Source organism: Mixophyes fleayi, chromosome 5 (assembly GCF_038048845.1).
Source record: "Mixophyes fleayi isolate aMixFle1 chromosome 5, aMixFle1.hap1, whole genome shotgun sequence".
NCBI classification, from domain to species: Eukaryota; Metazoa; Chordata; class Amphibia; order Anura; family Limnodynastidae; genus Mixophyes; species Mixophyes fleayi.
The window spans coordinates 21,481,083-21,500,767 of NC_134406.1; the positions used below are offsets into that span (position 1 = coordinate 21,481,083).

General features: G+C 39.1%; 1 protein-coding gene across 1 annotated transcript; it reads left to right on the forward strand.

Annotated features, from left to right (window-relative positions):
* The first annotated feature begins 2,333 nt into the window (after positions 1-2,333).
* TFPI2 (tissue factor pathway inhibitor 2) lies at positions 2,334-13,755 on the forward strand. Its single transcript, XM_075211801.1, has 5 exons — positions 2,334-2,584; positions 3,398-3,577; positions 5,619-5,798; positions 9,977-10,150; positions 11,664-13,755. The coding sequence occupies exons 1-5, from the start codon at positions 2,491-2,493 to the stop codon at positions 11,717-11,719; spliced, it is 684 nt and encodes a 227-aa protein (XP_075067902.1). The 5' UTR covers positions 2,334-2,490; the 3' UTR covers positions 11,720-13,755.
* Positions 13,756-19,685: the final 5,930 nt, after the last annotated feature.

A 19,685-nucleotide genomic window follows, 5' to 3' on the forward strand; every position in this document is an offset into this window, starting at 1 on the left:
TACGGTAATCTAAGCCGGATTTCAGCTCACAACTCCCTGAGCCGCGAGCTAAAATCCAGTGTGAAAAGTACCGTAATAACAGTATTTACGCGCACTATTACCATAATGATGGTAACAGTGCGCGGGGCGCGTTACTTTAGGCTGTAACGTCAACAATTGAATATGCCCCATGGAGTTAAAGAACAATGACACACTGATATCTAGAGTTAGAAAACAATGGCACACTGACATTTGGAGTTAAAGAACAGTGACATACTGACACTTAAAGTTACAGAACAATGACACTTGGAGTTTCAGAACAATAACACACTAATATCTGGCGTTAAAGAACAATGAAATACTGTAGCCTATTTATCATACATTAATTCTGAGTAAAAACTGATGTTTTTGGGGATTAACCGCAAAAATGTAATTTATCATCTTTGCATCGTATCTGTGTTCGTTTTACTGAGCAGTACCCATAAAAGTAGGGACCGTTCAATAATGCTATTTAACAGTAGTCAAAGATAAAAAAGTTTCTCTTTTTTTTCATGCTCAAGCAGGCATACATTATCATAACTGAAAACTTTCAGTGCTGTCAGCTCTGCTCCGAAGAGCAGAACTGGATAGCGCATGTGTGGAGGGATCATGTGATCCGTCCCTGTCACATGATACACTGGCAGTAGGACATGGCTCTCTGTGCCCATGCCCGATACTATCAGTCGGCACATGACACACTGACACTTGGAGTTAAAGAACAATGACACACTGACATTAGGAGTTACAGAACAATGGTACACTGACAATTACAGAAGAATGGCACACTGATGTCTGGAGTTACAGAACAATGACATACTGACACTTGGAGTTAAAGAACAATGACACACTGACACTTGGAGTTAGAGAACAATGACACACTGACACTTGGAGTTAAAGAACAATGACAGACTGACACTTGGAGTTAAAGAACAATGACACACTGACACTTGGAGTTAAAGAACAATGACAGACTGACACTTGGAGTTAAAGAACAATGACACACTGACACTTGGAGTTAAAGAACAATGACACACTGACACTTGGAGTTAAAGAACAATGACACACTGACACTTGGAGTTCCACCTGTTAAAAGATGAGCACCAATGATCTCTAAGAAATTGGCAGTTCTGCCAATACTGAGAGCTGATTCAAGGCACGTATCTGCCGATTTTGAGCGTATTGTATGCAAAATCTCTATGTGCATGCCCAGATTTGGCAGAAACGTCTGTGCACAGTCCTGTTCCATGTGCCTACAGGCGCAAAAGACATTTACAACAGCCTACGATTTTCGGGAGTGAACTGGGCGGGAAAGGGGCGTTTTGCAATTGTGCATTTACCATAGGGGCGTGCCAAACTCCAGCACACACAGCAAGGTCCGAATCAAGCGCTGAGTGTCTGAACGATCCTTGTATCTCTTCCAGCTAAAGGACTAGTCTAAGTCCTGAATACAAGTGATGACAGTCTCTGCTATAACATGAGTTTGCAATCACGTGCAACCTTAAAAAATGTATTTTATGCTCAGTAGACATTAAGATCATCCTAATAAATGTATTTCATGGGAAGACTGTTTTATCATTAATGCCTAAAGGATTAGCAGGTGACATTAATTCAATATATTTTTTTTCCCGTGCGTTCTTTTGTGAATTTATTGATCCACATTGGGATTGGACGCATCCTGCAGCGTCTTGTGAAGTAGAGCACAGCCCCCGATTTCAACAGCGCAGGTATCTTGAGATCCGTGTCTTGATGTATTTGGGAGCATGCAAAGCCTAAATACGTGCGTATAATTCTGAATGTGTGTTGCGCTCAGAATTTGTTCCATGATGAATAAGGCCCACAATGTGCTATTTTATATCCAACTCCTGTACTAATTATAGCTGTTAATGTCTCACACAGCTTTGGCATCTCAAACCATTTGTCATCTTTCACACTTTTACTTTCATAACTGCCTCTTGTCTTGTCAGAGAAACCAACACACTGCATAAGTCACGTCAGTATCCTGAGGAATAACGTTCTCCAGATAATTATTATTAGAACTCTGCTGTCATCTGAAGCTTTGTCTCCACAGACCACCACACTCTGACTATGAGAATATCTATCATGCAATTTCCGAGGGAGCGGTCACTGCAACACCCAGTGAAACACAACTCCAAATAACCAAACATAACTCTTGCAAAACCCTCCTCCCTACTGGGTGACGTTGGTTGTGCATAGTAAGATTGGATAACACAAACCATGAGTTAAAATAATACATGATGAGGTCTACTCTAACCATAAGGAGTGAGTCACAAAAGCCACTCCTTCTAGGGGGGGACCCCCCTCTGTCTACACTGCTAGGGGGCATCCACTCTTTATTCTGTATAAAAGTTCTCTGTAACTTAATTCTGTTCATCATTTACTTAGTGGAGCTCCGCCTCGTACAAGCAACTGCCTGGGAGACTTACAGTCCAGAGTCCAAACTCAGTCCCAGCCATGCAAGTCTATGTGGTCCAGGCTCTTGTTGCTGCCAGCCTTTTGGTGCAAGTTATTATTGGATCTGCACAGCCGGGAGAAAATGCAACAAGAAGTAAGAGGGATGGGGAGAGATAAATGGAGTAACAATGTAATCATTCCTGGGGCTTGCAGGAGGCAGGATCCAGTCCTTATTGTATCTTTATATGAAGAAGGAAGTGTGTGATAGGATTTACAGCTAATAATTACTTTTGCATCCACTTTTAGTTTTTTTTTAATGTAATTTGTAAATTGCATTTTAACAGTTGTGTTAAGTGTGCGGGACTTTACCAGTCCCTGCAAGCACTGAGTGACGGCTATAAAGTGAATGTTATTTGAGTGCAGATTTTTTCATAACCCAAAGTATCTGCATCTTGCCTGCTGTTCAGGGGGACGCTGTGTAAATATGGAAATGCTTCAGCACACATTCCTATCTTGGAATGCTTCACAATACTCAGGGGGGAGGGGGATGGGGATAATTGTTTAAAGACAGAAATTAAGAAAACTTTTTGCAGCATTTTCTGGGTGCAGTTTTGGAACTGGGAAGTAACTGAAAACATTGATCTAATGTTTAAAGCACTTAAATAAGGATTGCATGTCATTTTCAATGGAAAAAGTACAAGTTTTGGCAGATGCACACTGGAAGTTTAAATCTGTTACCTTCAAACAATCCTGCTGTGCCTGTTAATACTTTGAAGCTTCCCTTTTCATTACTGAACTGCAAGTCTTTCACCAATTTGTGGTTATGTGCTTTGTGTATGAGAATGTGTAATAGCTAAGTATGACCTGACTATATACTGTGACCTATATACGAAACTCTGATTACATTGCAGATAACATAAAACTCTGATTACGTTGCAGATAACATAAAACTCTGATTTTATTGCAGATAACATGACCGTTTGTCTCCTGCCAAAGGTTGAGGGCTCCTGCAGGGCTCTCCTTCCTCAGTATTACTACGATAGGTACACACAGACATGCGTGGAGTTTCTTTATGGAGGTTGCAATGGAAATGACAACAACTTTGATACTCTGGAGGACTGTGAAAAGACCTGCTGGAAAATCAAAAGTAAGTCCTTAATTTAGCGGTATGCAGACATCATTTGTCAGTTTCTGACTGTATAATGCTATCTTTAAAGGAGTCTCCGTGTTCTCCAGAGGCATGTTATTCCCAATGAGAGACTACTGATGTAAAGACATATTATTTCAGCAATCGTTACTATATCCTCTGGCAGTTAATTTAATGAGTAGTAGCTGTCTTGATATATTTTAGACACATAGGCCCTCATTTGTCAAGTGCACATCAGTCAAGGTGCAGTGCAAACCCTCTCTGGAGGTGCCTTGCACCTCAATCTTACAAGCACACCTATATCACCTCCAAAGTGCACTGTTTACAAAACAAGAGGACGAACCTTGCAAAATACAGAATAGAAAGGTGGATGCACCTCATTTTGGGGAGCAGTGCAAAAATTAGATTACAAGCTCATAACGAGATTATTGAAATGAGATAAAGGGAGGAAGAGAGCAATATTTAATGGGCAATGATTTTGCACCAGCTCAGCTGGTGTAGATGGGGTCTTGTCCTGTACTTTTAAGGGGATGCTTTTTGCACCTTCCAGTTGTACTTCAGAGGAGAAGCGCCTCTCTAAATGCATATTACTCAATGTAAAACAAAGCTTCAACGTCCCATCATTATCATGATTTACTTTAGTCATAAATGAGACTAAACTGAGGAAAAAAAAACCCAGAAAAGTTCTGTATCATGACCGTGGTGGTTCTGAAGCGGTAGCGCTCTTGTTGTGATGTTTGCAGATTTCCCTACCTCTCAGCACTTACTAGGTCTCGGACTGTCTCTGGAGAGTGTAGAGTAAGCGTGGACCTTGGTATGTGCAGGGAGACCTGTTTAGGAGGGTGGGTGCAAAACAAAGGCATTTAGTGCTGGCTGCGCCTCTAGCCGGCTGCTTAATGAGCTCCGTGGACACACAAAACAGAATCGAGAGCAAAAATGTCTCCATTTACTTTGCACATATTCCCAGGTGCCAGTAAGTAACAGCAGGGTCTTCTATTCTTGGAAGACATTACTTGCAAAAATGGTGATCTCGTTAAAACTGCAGATGTTCAGTGAGTCAGGGATCAGCAGAATACAGTCTTGGAAGTATTCCTGTTTACACAGAGGTTTTTACTTCCTAATATTTGTTTCATACATTGGCTTGTACCAGCATGCCTGACACTTGTACTAAACATATTGGGCCTGATTCAGAAAGGAAAGCAAGGCAAAGTAATTTGTATGTTTTCTCCTGGACAAAACCATGTTACACTGCAAGGGGTGCAAATTAGTTTATTATTTTGCACATAAGAGATATACTGACTGTTTTTTCATGTAGCACACAAATACTTGATAGCTTATTTGTACACTGAAATTTAAAGTTGGTCTAGGACATGCTGTACCCCAATTGCATGGTTTTGCCTTACTTACTTACTTTTGCTTAACTTTCCTTAATGAATCAGGCCCTATATTATTAATAGGTGACATTCATTAAATAGTATTTCTTTTTTTCTTTGTGTTCTTTTGTGACATGATATTGGACATATTAATTCAGTATCCTGTCTATTAGTGCAGAGACGTAGACCCATATTCATCACCAGACCGATCTTCACGCTCCTGTTGAATCCGGATGTGCATATACCCAATGCATGTGTGTTTTTTTTTTAAAAAAAAAGCATATTACATTTATTTTGCGCTTGGCAAGGAATCAGTCCTGCTCTGTCTACATTGCAAGTTCCTCTTCCATTTCCTGCGGGTTTGAAAAAGTGGAGATGTTGCCTATAGCAACCAATCAGATTCTAGCTGTCATTTTGTAGAATGTACTAAATAAATGATAACTAGAATCTGATTGGTTGCTATAGGCAACATCCTTTAATAAGTCAGTGAGTAAATGTGTCTTAGGGAAATTGTGTTATACTATGTCCATTGTAGATCCACACTCAGGAACTTATATGTTGTTCCACATTGTACTACAGTATTTCGGATGTGCTTGTCAATGTGTCACTGTGGATTCAGTTTGGGATTTCTTATGAATTAATATTTTACTCTCCTTCCAAACTTTCAGAAGTCCCTAAAATGTGCAGAATGGAGTCGGAGCCAGGGCCTTGCCGGGGCTATCTGAAGCGATATGCATACAACCTGGTCACCTTGAAGTGTGAAGAGTTTATATATGGCGGCTGCTATGGCAACGACAACAATTTCAGAAATGAAGCCTCTTGTTTGGAGAAATGTGCTCCCAAGCGAAGTAAGTGACGTCATTCATGTTCTGCAGCCGAACATCATGTCTCACGTATCGTTAATATAATGAGCTAATTAAATGATTAAAGCCTGTCAAGTAGAATAACATAAATTGAAAACTAATAAACTAGAGAAACATAACATATTAATAAAAAAAAACTGCTAAACCAAGGGTGTTTGTGAAACTACAAGTCCCATCATGCTCTGCCAGCTATCAGCTGGTTATCTACTGGCAAGGCATGCTGGGACTTGTAGTTTCACAATAGTTACAGAAGGTTTATTCTTTATTGACTTTGTACATCAACTGCATCAGTTCCAGCTGTTATAATAAGGTAATGGGGGGGTTTCAGGGAGGGGAATTAAGAATATCCTCTTTAAATTGTGATTTATTTTTAAACATTAGAAATATCTTTGAATTTAGAATAGAGATAAAGTGATTTTGATGTAAAATGTTATAGATTTTGATATGTGTGTGCTTTGTGGTGGGAGCAATTTGCTTTTGCACTTCTAAACCTGGTGGTGGCGCTGTTTCTATCACTGTCTTTGTAGGGCGCTTCTCATAGTCGGTTTATGATCATCGCAAATATATAAATGCAATAAAGAAGAGACTATATTGTCCCTAAAACTACATTACACCGTAGTACTTTGCTTCCCACTTAATATTCCACTGCTTTACTTGCAAATCGGACTTGTTCCCTTGAAGATTTTTTTTCTATCTAACCTGTATATAAAAATTGATCAATAAATTATCCCAGTCAGTAAAAACTATCAGTGCATTCACCACATCGATGCTTTTGGGCCCTAAAAGGGTAACAAGCCCCGTATTTTCAGCATAAATAACGGTTCAGTAAAAAAACTTTGGCAGTTAGTCCATTTTTTTTTTTAGAAATGATCACTAAAGATTATTTTCAAGAATTGGAATCTCTGCTGCCTGCCACAGCTCTCCCGATTGGCATCAATATAACCACTTCCGCGAGGGTTACTCCGAGCCCAACTAAAAGTACATTATATGCAAATGAAAGTAATAGGAATTCTATTATATTAGTTCTATTATATATTCTTTTTAACTCACAGATAAAAAAAACAAAATCCATATACTTTTTAAATGTTGTAAAGGCTAGGCCCACATTTGTGGTCTTTGTTTTGATTATATCAACAAAATAGAGTCAAGGTGAGGCAGGAGAGCTGTGACGGAGGATGAGCGAGCGTGAGTCTGTCTCCGCAGCCGCCATTCACCATTTGCATACAGTGCCTGCAGGGCCGCACGCAGGATTGTCAGGGGGGGGGTGGGTGACCCGAAAAAACCCCCACTAGAGAGAGCTGCTGCGCATGCACCCGCGCATGGGCAGCAGCTCCGTTTCGGCAGCGCTGTCCTATACAGCAGCCGCGGCGCTGTCAAAGAAGCGTCCGTGGCGGTGCTGTATACAATACAGCACCGCCGCGGACGCTTCTTTGACAGTGCCGCGGCTGCTGTATAGGACAGTGCCGCTATGGTGGGCACTAAGTTAGCGCAGGGGGGGGGGTTTCTGGAGGCTCAGAAACCCCCCCCTGCGTGCGCCGCTGGCCTGAAGCATACTTGCCAACTTTTCCTCGTTGGCTTCAGGGAGATCCCGGGGGAGAAGGGGCGTGCGGAGGCGGGGCTTGGTGAAACGCATAATTTTGGCACCACCCCTAAACGATTGGCAGAATTTTGGCCAATTACAGCAGGTGGCGGGGCTAAGATGAAGCAATATTTGCGTCATTAAGCCCTGTCCCCCGGCACTTATCTATTGCGAGGGCGAGAACCGGGAGGTTGCCCTGCTCTCCCGGGTAGCCTGGGATGTCTCCCTAGAAATGTGGGAGTCTCCCGGACATTCCGGGAGAGTAGGCAACTATGTGCTAAAGAAAAGCAGCTAATGAATCTCTAGAGACTGAAGTGTCTTTTACATTTCTGTCTCCATTACTGAAGTCATGTTGTCTTAGCTGTCAGTCTTTGATTAATGTTTGGTCTCCATGAAAATGGCCACCTCCATAGGCATCAATACATGGACATAGGACACAATGTCTGAACTTTGTCATCATGCCACAGATTGCGAAGCCAACCACGTCTTATACTGGCTCAGCATCAGGGAGAATGCCAGACTCTTCAGGGAGTGAGGGAGATCACCCCCAGTTCAGGGAGTCTCCCTGACATTCAGGGAGAGTTGGCAAGTATGACCTGGAGATATATTTGCTTTCTCCCAGGCAGAGGGAGCTGTGGGGGACCAGAACAGACAGGTTCTCTAAACATGATGGTTGCCAGCATATAGTTTATAGCTATATATTATATAGATAAATTTTGGCACAAAGTCTGAATGTTTACTCTTCTATTGTTGGATCTGCAGCAGTTTATACTGTTGCTTGAAACTAACGAAGAATACTGCAGCCCCATAATTATCAGTGGGGCACAATTCTGGACCAATTCATCAAGTTTCAAAAAGCTTATCTTTTTGACCCTGATAACTAATACCATCTTTGGATGGCATCAACAGCTATAGACGGTAGTCTACAGCATCATTGGATGCCTCCTGGTTGGTTGGACTGTGCCCATACATGGCCCGATGGACGTACCATTGCATTACAGACACCAGATCAGATCCCGGAAGTTCTTTCGTTCGCCGCTGCAATAAGCATGTGGTGAGAGAAGTGTAAATAGGGACCGGTTATCGATGAAAGTGTTCTCCATAGCCTGGGGAGCCAGGCTACATAAGTACAGAGGAGCAAGAGATATCATGAGACATGAGGAATTACCCTGCGGGTTCCTTTGCGGGGCGATTCATCATTTGGGCCAAGAGTTCAGTTCAATCAAAGCAATTAAATCTTTTAAACAGAAAAGAAAAGTTATTGAAAAAAACATTGTTGTTTACAATGGTAAAGAAAACAACTGCGTCTCCAATGCAAAATTCCCCTGCAGCCTCAAACCTGAATGCAACGCAAATATCTCTACCCGCAGAAGGTATAGGGCACAGAGAGGGGTATAATGTATATAAGTCGGTCCCCGGATCTTTATCATATATAAAAGAATGCAGTTAATGGATTATAATTATATACAACATAATAGTTGTAAAACTGGATGGAACTGGATAATATTGTGATGCCTTTAAATTGATACATTATACATATATTGCAATGTGTATCATTTATTACACAAATTGTTACAGTTTATAATAAAAACAATCAATATTAAAACAATTTCATGTCCTCTGTAAAATATCTCATCCGCTTATTAAATGATTACAAGTTCTCAGTGTGCCAATGAATTGCACCTTTTCCCTGTGGATATAAAGTAATGCACATAAGCCTATAGCCAAGCCCCTTTGCGCAGCAGCTGGGCCCAGTGAAATCATGTTTTGCCTTTTATCTGTTATGGTAAAAGTACAGTAAACGATCTGGACTATGTATGTTGGATTCTTCTTACTGGTTAGTCCAAGCAATTCCAAAAATTGTGGAACATGTGCACAACATAAAAGATAATTTAAGTACTCATGCTAGTATTTTTATGGGGTTATTAAAGAACCCAAGTTTTTATAACCATTTTATCCTACATTATTATAAATCATTATCTGCATTTTTTTATATACAATTATAAAAAAGACTGGTGACTTGTTAATGTATATCATACTGCCTCTTTGCGCCATATACCTTCTGCAATTGTTTGCTCAATTTATTGTTATTTTAAACTTCAATTTTTGCAATCAGTACCCAAGGGCATAACTACCAAAGTGGCACAGGGTGCTGCTTCTACAGGGGCCACAGCTGATGGGCCCTGCCTTCCCTATGCAAGCACCATTTGTGTTTGGGAGTTTTTAAACAGTGGGTGGTACATGGAGGCCCTTGAAAAATTTTGCTACAGGGCATTCAAATATCTAGTTATACCCCAGTGAATACCACTTATCAAATATTCAGCTATGTGAGAACTTCTGCCGATTTGGATGTTGAGTCAAGAGACCTGATATCTCTTAAGTGACTGTTTTTGTACAAACACACTTGACCTGCACGCAACAGTGATTCCAAATAACAGAGAGAAACGCGTCAAGACAGTGCTATGCATTTTGCAGAACAAAGCATACAAATATATTTTTTTTATGATAGTGCCCACGTAAAAATTTAGAATTTTCCTGCATTGACGCTTTACATTATAGCGGCTGTTTGGTTTTGTGTTTGTAGATGCTCCCAGCTTCTGCTATAGCCCAAAGGATGAGGGATCTTGCTCTGCCTCTGTTACCCGCTATTATTTCAACATTGACCGCAAAACCTGTGAAGAGTTTACATACACTGGTTGTGGGGGAAACGCTAACAACTTTGTCAGAATTGAAGACTGTAATAATATGTGCAAGAAAGGTGTGTGTGGATATTTATCGGATATTGTTTAGCACTTGGAAAAAAAAAAAAAGGTTAACGGTACAGAAAAGTGTAAAAATTAACTTGGTTCCATAACAAATGTTGAGGCAGAGCAGCAATCGTACAAGGAGAACTCTTCCCTTTAAATTTCATATACTATGACTATGAATGTTTAATCAGATAATATTGTTGAACTTTTATATGTGTTGTTTTGCTATGGTACACCCTATTTTCCACTTATATTTAAATACTAAAAAAAAATATTTGAAAAAAATCATATTGTTTTAACATTATTACTCAGTTGTGCCAAACAAGCACTTTATCAATTTTTTGACACTGTTCTATTGGATTTCATGGATGACATTACAAATTACCACTTTTAAGAAGTAATATTTAAACCATCTCTAATGTTATTAAATACAAATTTCAGATATTTTCCTAAACATTACAAACAAATAAATATAAATCCTACTTGTATATTTTTCCCTAAATAAAATAAAAATCTAAACATTTTACATGTTATTTAGCCGAACCAAGTATTTTTTCCCATTTTTCTGTGCTTGTAAAAATAATAAACTGTATGGTAAGTTGAACTGAATATTGCAGACACATTATTTTAATGTCAACCCTTTTTTTTTTTTTTTAAATACGTAAATTGCTGTAAAACTCTTTACGCTACATCTATATTTCTTCATTAATTTATTTAGCTATTAATATGCTAATTTATTTTATATGTATTATAATTAGGGGGTAATAATAACAATATTAAAGAACATAAATAATTATAAAATGTAGCAAAAAAAACAGCAACATATTTTATGTGTTAAAAAATATAAACAGAAATCTCTATAGGATAGATGCCAAAGTAAGTCAATAGAGTCAGTTTTTTATAAGTCAGTTTTATAGAAAAGAACATTAGTCTTATGTCTAAGGGTGTTGGGAGCTATGGGCACTTTATCCAATAATTTAAGATGATGATAATGGGCCTGATTCATTAAGAAAAGTTAAGCAAGAAATTTAGTATGTTTTGTGGACAAAACCACACTTGATAGCGTATTTGTACACTGAAATTTAAAGCCCTACCCCAACTATAAATCTGCCATCACATTTTAAATGAATCTCCCCTTCCAATGCAACATGGTTTTGCCTTACTTACTTTTGCTTAACTTTCCTTAATGAATCAGACCCAATACCATCAACTCTGCTTGCTTATCTAGCTATATTTATTATACCAATAACTACATTCATTTAATTTTTAATTATTAATTTAAAGCATAATTTAGGACTCAAAGAATGCCTGTAAAATCCAGGCCAGTCGACAGTGTAATAATTCATTACTGTATGTGTATTTATTTAATATAAATGTGTTTAAATGCTCTTTAAAACATTGTATATTTAATATGACGAATTAAACATGCAAAAAAAAAGAAATAAATATGTAAAATTAAAAGAAAAATAAACTTGGTAATTGAATATATGTTCCCTAATGTAACAAATTATTGTTGATTTTTAGGAAATAAAAAGCCAAGGATTAGGAATCGTATTCCCAAGCTGAAGACACTATCTTGAGTGGAGAATGGGGAAGATAACACTTTTATATGTCAAATTTAGGCACTTTTTGTTTTTCTTCGGACAACTGAGATACATCCTGCAGAGAAGAACTAATTTTACAATATAATGGGAATATTGTACTTCCGACCAATCCCATGCCATTTGAAGTTTTCTTCCTGAGCAATAATCTACATATACATATTTGATACAAGTTTATAATTGTCTGTTAGGATGCTAAAGACTTTTGGATTGTAACTAAGCTGACAAGCATTTATGTCCTATGAATAATGCAGTGTTTAATGTGAAAGAAATGGAGAATTCCTTAACAGTATAGGATCAGGAATTTGGCACAGTTACAAGGAGGACAAAAAAATCAGTGGCACGTGGAAGCAAAGCCAGTATTACAGTTCTTCTGGCCGTGCCACGAGGGGACAGTGTTGTATATTACAAAGAGATGACTAAATGCAAGTTTTGTGTGGCCGTTGACTGTACATGTTGGGTTACTGACATTGTTATAGATGGGAAGTACGTACAGACCCCCAAGTGCAACTATATATAGGGAAATCCACCCCTGCATGCTTTAATAAAAAGGCAATAATTAATCAATATACCACTAATAAACTGTGATGGGCATAAGACGTCTAAAGAAGTATGAATGGAATCAATAGGGCACATTCACTAAAATTGCATTTTATTTTGCAATGAACCACTGCAACCAATCAACAATGGGCTTGTATATGCCTAGTGCAAGTTAGGCAATGAAAACAAGAGTTTGGTTGCTACAGTTTAATGCAAATGTTGCAATGCTATTAAAGGAGCCTTAGGTGTATATTTAACAAACCTTCTGAAAACGAAAAATGGAGTTGTTGCCCATAGCAACCCATCGGATTTTATTGTATAATTTTCTGGAGCACACTAGATAAAGGATAGCTGGAATCTGATTGGCTGCTATGGGCAACATCCCCACTTTTACTTTTTCAAAGGTTTCATAAATCTACTCCCTAATGTCAACACTAGTAGTAATACAGCCACATAAACTGAGATACAGATTAATCACTGTACAGACTAAAACAATGGCAATTGGACATTAAAGTTTCCTTCTTAGGAATGTATTTATATGTAAATATCATTATGTAACTCTTTGGTGATAGATTTTCTTTGAAAAAAACAGTGTACTTATAAGGATGGATATTGCCTTACACATCTGGAGAATTATATATATACTGCAACTCCAGGTTTCTGTCTTACAGCCCGTTTTACACAATATTGTTTAGTGGAGTAACCATGTTGTTTGTTGGGTGAGAAAGTGTTATTACATACGAACAAGTGAAATTTTTCTTCCTGGTAGCAGAATTCGGGCCATTGAAAGTCCATAACTTCTAATTATTAATCATTTAGCTTCAGAATTCTGAATCCGTTACTAGAGACCAATAATTGTTGCACTGCATTACATTCCTAAAAGGCACTAAGGTGCCTTTTAAATCCGTCTCTAGTTTCTGGCTTTTGGCACATTGATGGAGAAGAGATGGAAGCTCGCTTGACATGAAGATCATTGATCTTTGTGGGGAAACACCAGGGTAGTGCACATGGCCAATGAAATCTGGGGTACGAGATATAAGTTCTCAAATACAAATTCCGCTACTATTGCTAACAAGTGTGATGGTGGTTCCATAACAAATACCCTTATTGTCCCTTTAATAAAACAATGCTGCTCTTTGCACCTGTCCAAAAGTGCAACAAAGGAGAGACAATGTGATAACGGTCTTGACAAACGGGAATAAAAATATGGTGTACCTCCAAATTGGTCTATATACAGTACCTACAGAAGCCACTTTATAGCTAAATAATAGTCCTAGGTGGTTTAACATGCGCTGCAGAGGGTGGGGGGCAAATTTACAATGTATAGACAGATTTGAGAGTTTAGAGGGGGCATATCCTAGCTCAACTCTAAATTGCAGTGTAAAATTAAAGCTGTGCAGTATTTGAGCGTTACATGGAAAATAAGTTTTTTACCTGCCTGCAATTAAAAAAATAAATGTATTTGCACCCCTTGATGTGCAACATGGTTTGCTCCTTTCTTCTAAATGCAGTCCTAGCTGTCATAGCAATTCTGGTTCTCAGACTTGGCCTGGGAGTACGAGCCCTAACATACCTGTACATAACATTATTTAGGAAACATATGTATAATGTTTAAAGTTTTGGATATTATGCACTATCATAAGTTTCTGTATGTATGCAAAGAGTTAACAATACAATATAGGCACTTCTAGGCTGTGTGAGTTATCATTTTGTTGTTTTTATACGTATGTGTGCACGTGTGTGTGTGTGTTTATTATAACATTTCATTGGACTGTTCTTCGTTTTTCTATGGGAAAATAAAGAAATTATTGTTTGTGATAAAAAATGTGGAATTCTCAATTTATTTAGTTTCTAGAGATCCACTCTGCTGAAGATACTAAGAGAGAGGGATTGAAACAGGTATAAGCCATAGAGCCCTTGAGCCCTAAAATTGTTAATATTTATATTTATATATATATATATATATATATATATATATATATATACACGTAGCACTTAGCGGAAAATATTTAATCACTGGCATCGGTCTAAATTATTTGGAACAGGACAACAGACATATCCGCACTATAGGGTCCATTTTACCAAAACCCTATTAACCTACCATTATATTTTTGGACTGGGTGAGGAAATCGGAACACCTGGATATCTAAAATAAATGTTAATTAGCTAAATGGATCAAAACAAAGAAATCAAATATATCTGAAAGAGTCAATCTAGATGCAATACATATAGATATTTATTGAACGATGTGCAATACTGTTAATACCAATAGAAACATTAAAATACAGGCTACTCCGAATTGTTGGAAGCGACGACATTTCTTGTAGTATGGAGTAGGTGCTCATAGTTATCCCGAAGCGAGTAAGTAAATGAGATAATGAGCTGGAGAAGACGTATCTTTAGCAGCGCTCCCTGCTGTTCTGAGGGGTGCACAACCATTACTAATCCATCATCATCGCCATTTATTTACATATCGCCATTAATTCCTCAGCGCTGTACAGAGTACTCACATCAGTTCCTGCCCCATTGGGGCTTACAGTCTAAATTCCCTAACACACACACATACACACACACACACAGACTAGGGTCAATTTAATAGCAGCCAATTAACCTACCAGTATGTTTTTGGATTGTGGGAGGAAAACGGAGCACCCGGAGGAAACCCACACAGACACTGGGAGATCATACAAACTCCACACAGATATGGCCATGGTCGGGAATTGAACCCATGACCCCAGTGCTGTGAGGCAGAAGTGCTAACCACTAAGCCACTGTGCTGTTTCCTCCTATTTTAGGACACACTGTTCTTTTCAAGGTTGGTCGAGAAACGCAATTCTAGCCACAGTCTAAACAATATATTAAAAAAAAAAAAAGTCTTCAGTTTTATTAAAAATCTTCAACCATACAAAAGCACCACATGTAAAAAAGACTAAAACTAGCAGCGGTGTAGGAGAAGAAAAGCAAAGATTTATTTATTTATTTAAAGTGGAGGTTGGACTTTTGATGTATGATCGTTCCCCTCTGGAGCAACATCGTGGTCCCGGTGTGTGAGGCGTGGGTAGTCAAGTGGATGATGGTATGTGCTTGCTTGGTAGACCACTACCAAAAATGGTTTTGTTCTCTTCTGAGACTGGTAGCTCAGTAATAAAATCTAGAAAGTGTGATCTCCATGGACCCAGCAGAACGGATGACGCAGAAAACACCAGATGGATGAATATTCCACAAATATGGCGTTTTGGTAAAGACACAGGGGTAACAGGCAGACACATGGTGATAAACAAATTCCCTTATATTTGGCCACCAGTAGAAGCGTTAAACAAGTTCCAACAGTCTTATGGACCCATGGGTGTCCTGATGTCTTAGGATTATGACTCTGGTGCAGAGCCTCCTGCTGTTGTGCTAATAATAATTTATTTTGCAACCAAAGTCCCATCATCTTGGATCATTATTCCAGAGTATTGTTTACAAATCTTGGGAAACAACAGACAATACCCTCACTTGTAGATGAGTGTCCCTAAAGCGCCTACTATAGAACCATATGGTGAAATGGATTTAGGTGTTGATCGAGATTTAGGTGTTGATCGAGACTCTCCGGGTTTCTCAAACGGCGAAGATGGCGTCTGCGTTAGTGTTCCGAGATTCAGGGCGATATGCACATGGAACATAAATCATGAAAAGGAAAGGGGCCATTGGCTTGTTGAGGCTGATTTTAAGTATCTAAAATGTTTGTGATCATTGTATAAACCGTAATCAGAAATTTAGTTCCACCAGGTGCCTCCATCCCTAGATCCAGTTTTAAAGCCAAGAATTCCTATGCCAAAGTTCCTTTCTGATTGCACAGTGAGGCAAGACCACCTGGGTTTGCGACAAGATGTTCCCATAGCTCCATTGGAAATGTCTACCTCCAAGATAATTGGGCTGGTAGGATTTGAGCTGATATTGGTGTAGGGACAAATATATTTTTGAGGGTTGCTTGCAGTGCCTCAGGAGGACAGCAAAATGTGGTATTCTTATGAGTCAAAGTCATGAATAGAGATATGACAGAAATAAAGTAGTATATAAAGAGTCTGTAATAATTAGAAAAGCCCACAACATGCTGAATCACTGACCATCTGTTATGCTTTACGGGAAATAACGTGTACCAGAAAATGTGATATTGATACTGTGATATCACATTTCTCCAATTTCAAAACATTTTCAGGCAAGGACATCCTGGATATGTATCTTGTGTTTTGGGGGGGAGTTTGAGAGTGTAATATGTCATCCAAAACAATAGGCATCACCTACATTTTGACCATATCTAGTGTGAAATGCAAGATTCCACTCATCCACCTTTCTGATTTCCACCAGGTTGTGGACTCCTTGGAGGTCAAATTTTGTGAACTCCTTGGCAGTTCTGAGTCATTCCAAGAACTCTGGGATTAGGGGGCTTAAATAGGGATACCAGTTGGATCAGGGTTCGATAGTCAATACAGGAACATAGTAATCTATCGCTTTTTAACTAACAGTATGTGAGCAGCGTTATTTAAGGAACCAGGACTGAAGCGGTTGTGATGGGTATTGGTGTCTTAGGGCTAAAGAACGACCAATGGTAACAAAATTGCTTGTAATACTGTGAGGGGAAAGAGAGTTTTGTGTCCAGTTGATCAAAGGGTTTTGCAAGGTTAACCAAGTATAATGAGCACAATTGGTGCAAGGATTTCACTCGTGTAAACGTAATGTTTCCTGATGATCCTCTCTGATTATGAATAATAGGGGTTCTGTTTCAATGTTCAATGGTCTTGTGGTAATTGGCTGTATGGAGGTAAAACTATTTGGCAATAAAGTTACCCATGGAACCGGGGTCCACCAGAGCCAGAATTTCAAATGTCTGATCAGAAGTTGCAGGTAAACGCAACACCTGGGTAATATGGTGGAGGATCAAAGACGTAGAATGGAAGGTTCATCAAGAACCAGACATTGTTCCTTTATGGCATCTCGATCCAGGCATTTCCTGCCTCCAGAAGTTGTTCTACAATGGGCATTCCTTCAGGAAATGTTCAGAGCTGGTATAATTCAGACAAAGCCATTGATTCACTGGTGCCGATGTCCTTTTCCAGTGAGGTGTCCCCATACAACAGCATATTGTCTCCTTACATCTCTGCCTAGACAGGTAATTGCAAAACACTTGGCAAACTGTAAGAAGAGAACTGAGGAACAACAAACAGCTCTGTGATTTTTGCAGGACACCAGAGTGATTTATGTTATAAAAAACACACATAACTTTTATAGGGATTGAAGCTTTACGAAGGAAACACGATTGCTCAATTGTTATGGTTTATTTCTGTATAACTTTTCTCAGTGAGTCTCTATGATCTCACTTATGTATATGGCTGTATTACGACAACATTTTGCAACTTCGCAACACCATGTTGCACTGCAGGGAGGGCAAAATTAAATTATACAGTTTGGAGGACGGCGTGTCCTAGCTCAACTCGTAGTGTTAAAATAAAGCGGTCCAGTATTTGTGAGCTACATGCAAAAGCAGCCAGTAATTTTCCTGCATGCAGAAGAAAAATGCATTTCCAGCCCTTGCATTGCAACACGGTTTGTTCAGTTGCAAATTTGCACTCTTTGGGCCTGAGTCATTAAGGAGAGCAAAGCAAAAAAAAAAAGGAGTAACTTTGCACCTTGGCAAAACCACGTTGCATTGGAGGGGAAGGAAATGTATAATGTGGGGACAGATTTATAGTTGGTGTAGGGCATGTCCTAGATCAACTTTAAATTTCAGTGTAAAAATAAAACTATCAATAAATAAAACTATCAAGTATCTGTGTGCTACATAAAAAAGCAGCCTGTATTTTCCTTACAAGCAAAATAGTAAACTAATTTGCATTGTAACATGGTTTGCCCAGGATCAAACTTACTCCTTTTTTTGCCTTGCTCTCCTTAATGACTCAGGACCTCTAGCTGGATTTGCCCCTAAGTCTAAATGAGACCCTAAGTCCATACCTCCCAACTCTCCCGATTTAGGCAGCATAGTCCCGATCTGAGGGCTACTACACGCTGCTGCCCTGATGACCTGCGGTTTGAAAGTTGGGAAGTATCTCCTGTTCACTTTTTGGAGTGGAGGACAGGTTGGTACGGGCTATCATAGCACTTCAAAAAAGCTAGTGTGGCCACCCACCCTTTGTGATATGGCCACACCTCCATCATGATATGACCACACACCCTGTTCTGTTTGAAGAATAGACTAGGTTGAGTAAGTCTCATGTAATAACGTTGCATTTAGGTGCAAAATTTGCAGTACACAATAGCAACCAATTATACACTAGACAAATAAAAGCGTAGCGCTGATTGGTTGATGTGGTTCACTGCACATGTTGCACCCGCTGTATATGCAATGTTAGCAAATGTGCTCGATTGTCTAGAAATGTCCATTATAGGGAAATAGATGAGTTAAAATAGTCACTGTTTTTAAATATTTTCACTAAAAAAATAATTTTCCAGTGCTCTGATTGTGGCTGTTTAAGGGAAATTTCCACCTATCTGGATACTCCTACTAATTATGCTAATTACACTATTCATTTGATTTGTTTGTGTGTACCCTTTCACATGGGGATAATACTCCTGTAACCAATCAGATCATTGGAATGGTCAAAGCAGCACAAGTATATCAGGAGATGAGTGTGCTGGTCTTGTTGGAGAAGATATGTCCAATTATTTGACAAGGAGCAATTTTTATTTTTATTTTAAATATATTTCATTAACATTTTTGCAATAAATTGTAAGGGAGGGGGATACAGAAGGGAAGAAGGTGGTGGGATGGGGATGTACATTGTCCCATTGAATAAGAAACATACATGGCATTAGAAAGGACGAGGTATACAATAGACAATTTCACAATTGTACAGTACAGAATCTGTTAATAACTAAGAGAATCTAGAATGAATCAGGTATCGCAGTACTGTTTAAGGGTTGGGGGTCAAGGAGGGGGGACTGGGGGAGTGTTAGTAAGAGTAAAAGTGAAAATGGTAACCGATTTGTAAACCAGGAGTGGTTATAGAATACAAAGAACGGACAATTATGTGACGCGAGATGGTTTGTCAGAATAGTACAATGTTCAGGCATTCCAGGTATTGGAAAATTGTAGGGGGCGATCATGTATAGGATAAGTTCTTGAGTAGTGGGGGGGGGGTCTACTTTTTTCCATATGCTTCGGTGTGTTGGGGATTGGGGGTGGGAGAAGATGGTAAGAGAGATTATGTGGAAGGTGGACTTTGTTGACAAGTGGGATTAAGTTGCAGACTTCTTTCCAGATGTTTGTGATTTTTGGATAGCTCCACCATATATGGGACAGGGTGCCCTCCGCTCCACAGCTGCGCCAGCAGGAAGGAGAAGCTGAGGGGTAAACGGCACCAAGTCT

Excerpts from the sequence above, each read along its gene's own strand:
- TFPI2 (XM_075211801.1), top strand. The coding sequence starts at position 2,491 with ATGCAAGTCTATGTGGTCCAGGCTCTTGTTGCTGCCAGCCTTTTGGTG. Across the intron at positions 2,585-3,397 it reads GGGAGAAAATGCAACAAGAA|ATAACATGACCGTTTGTCTC; the intron begins GTAAGAGGGATG and ends ATTTTATTGCAG. Across the intron at positions 5,799-9,976 it reads GAAATGTGCTCCCAAGCGAA|ATGCTCCCAGCTTCTGCTAT; the intron begins GTAAGTGACGTC and ends TTGTGTTTGTAG.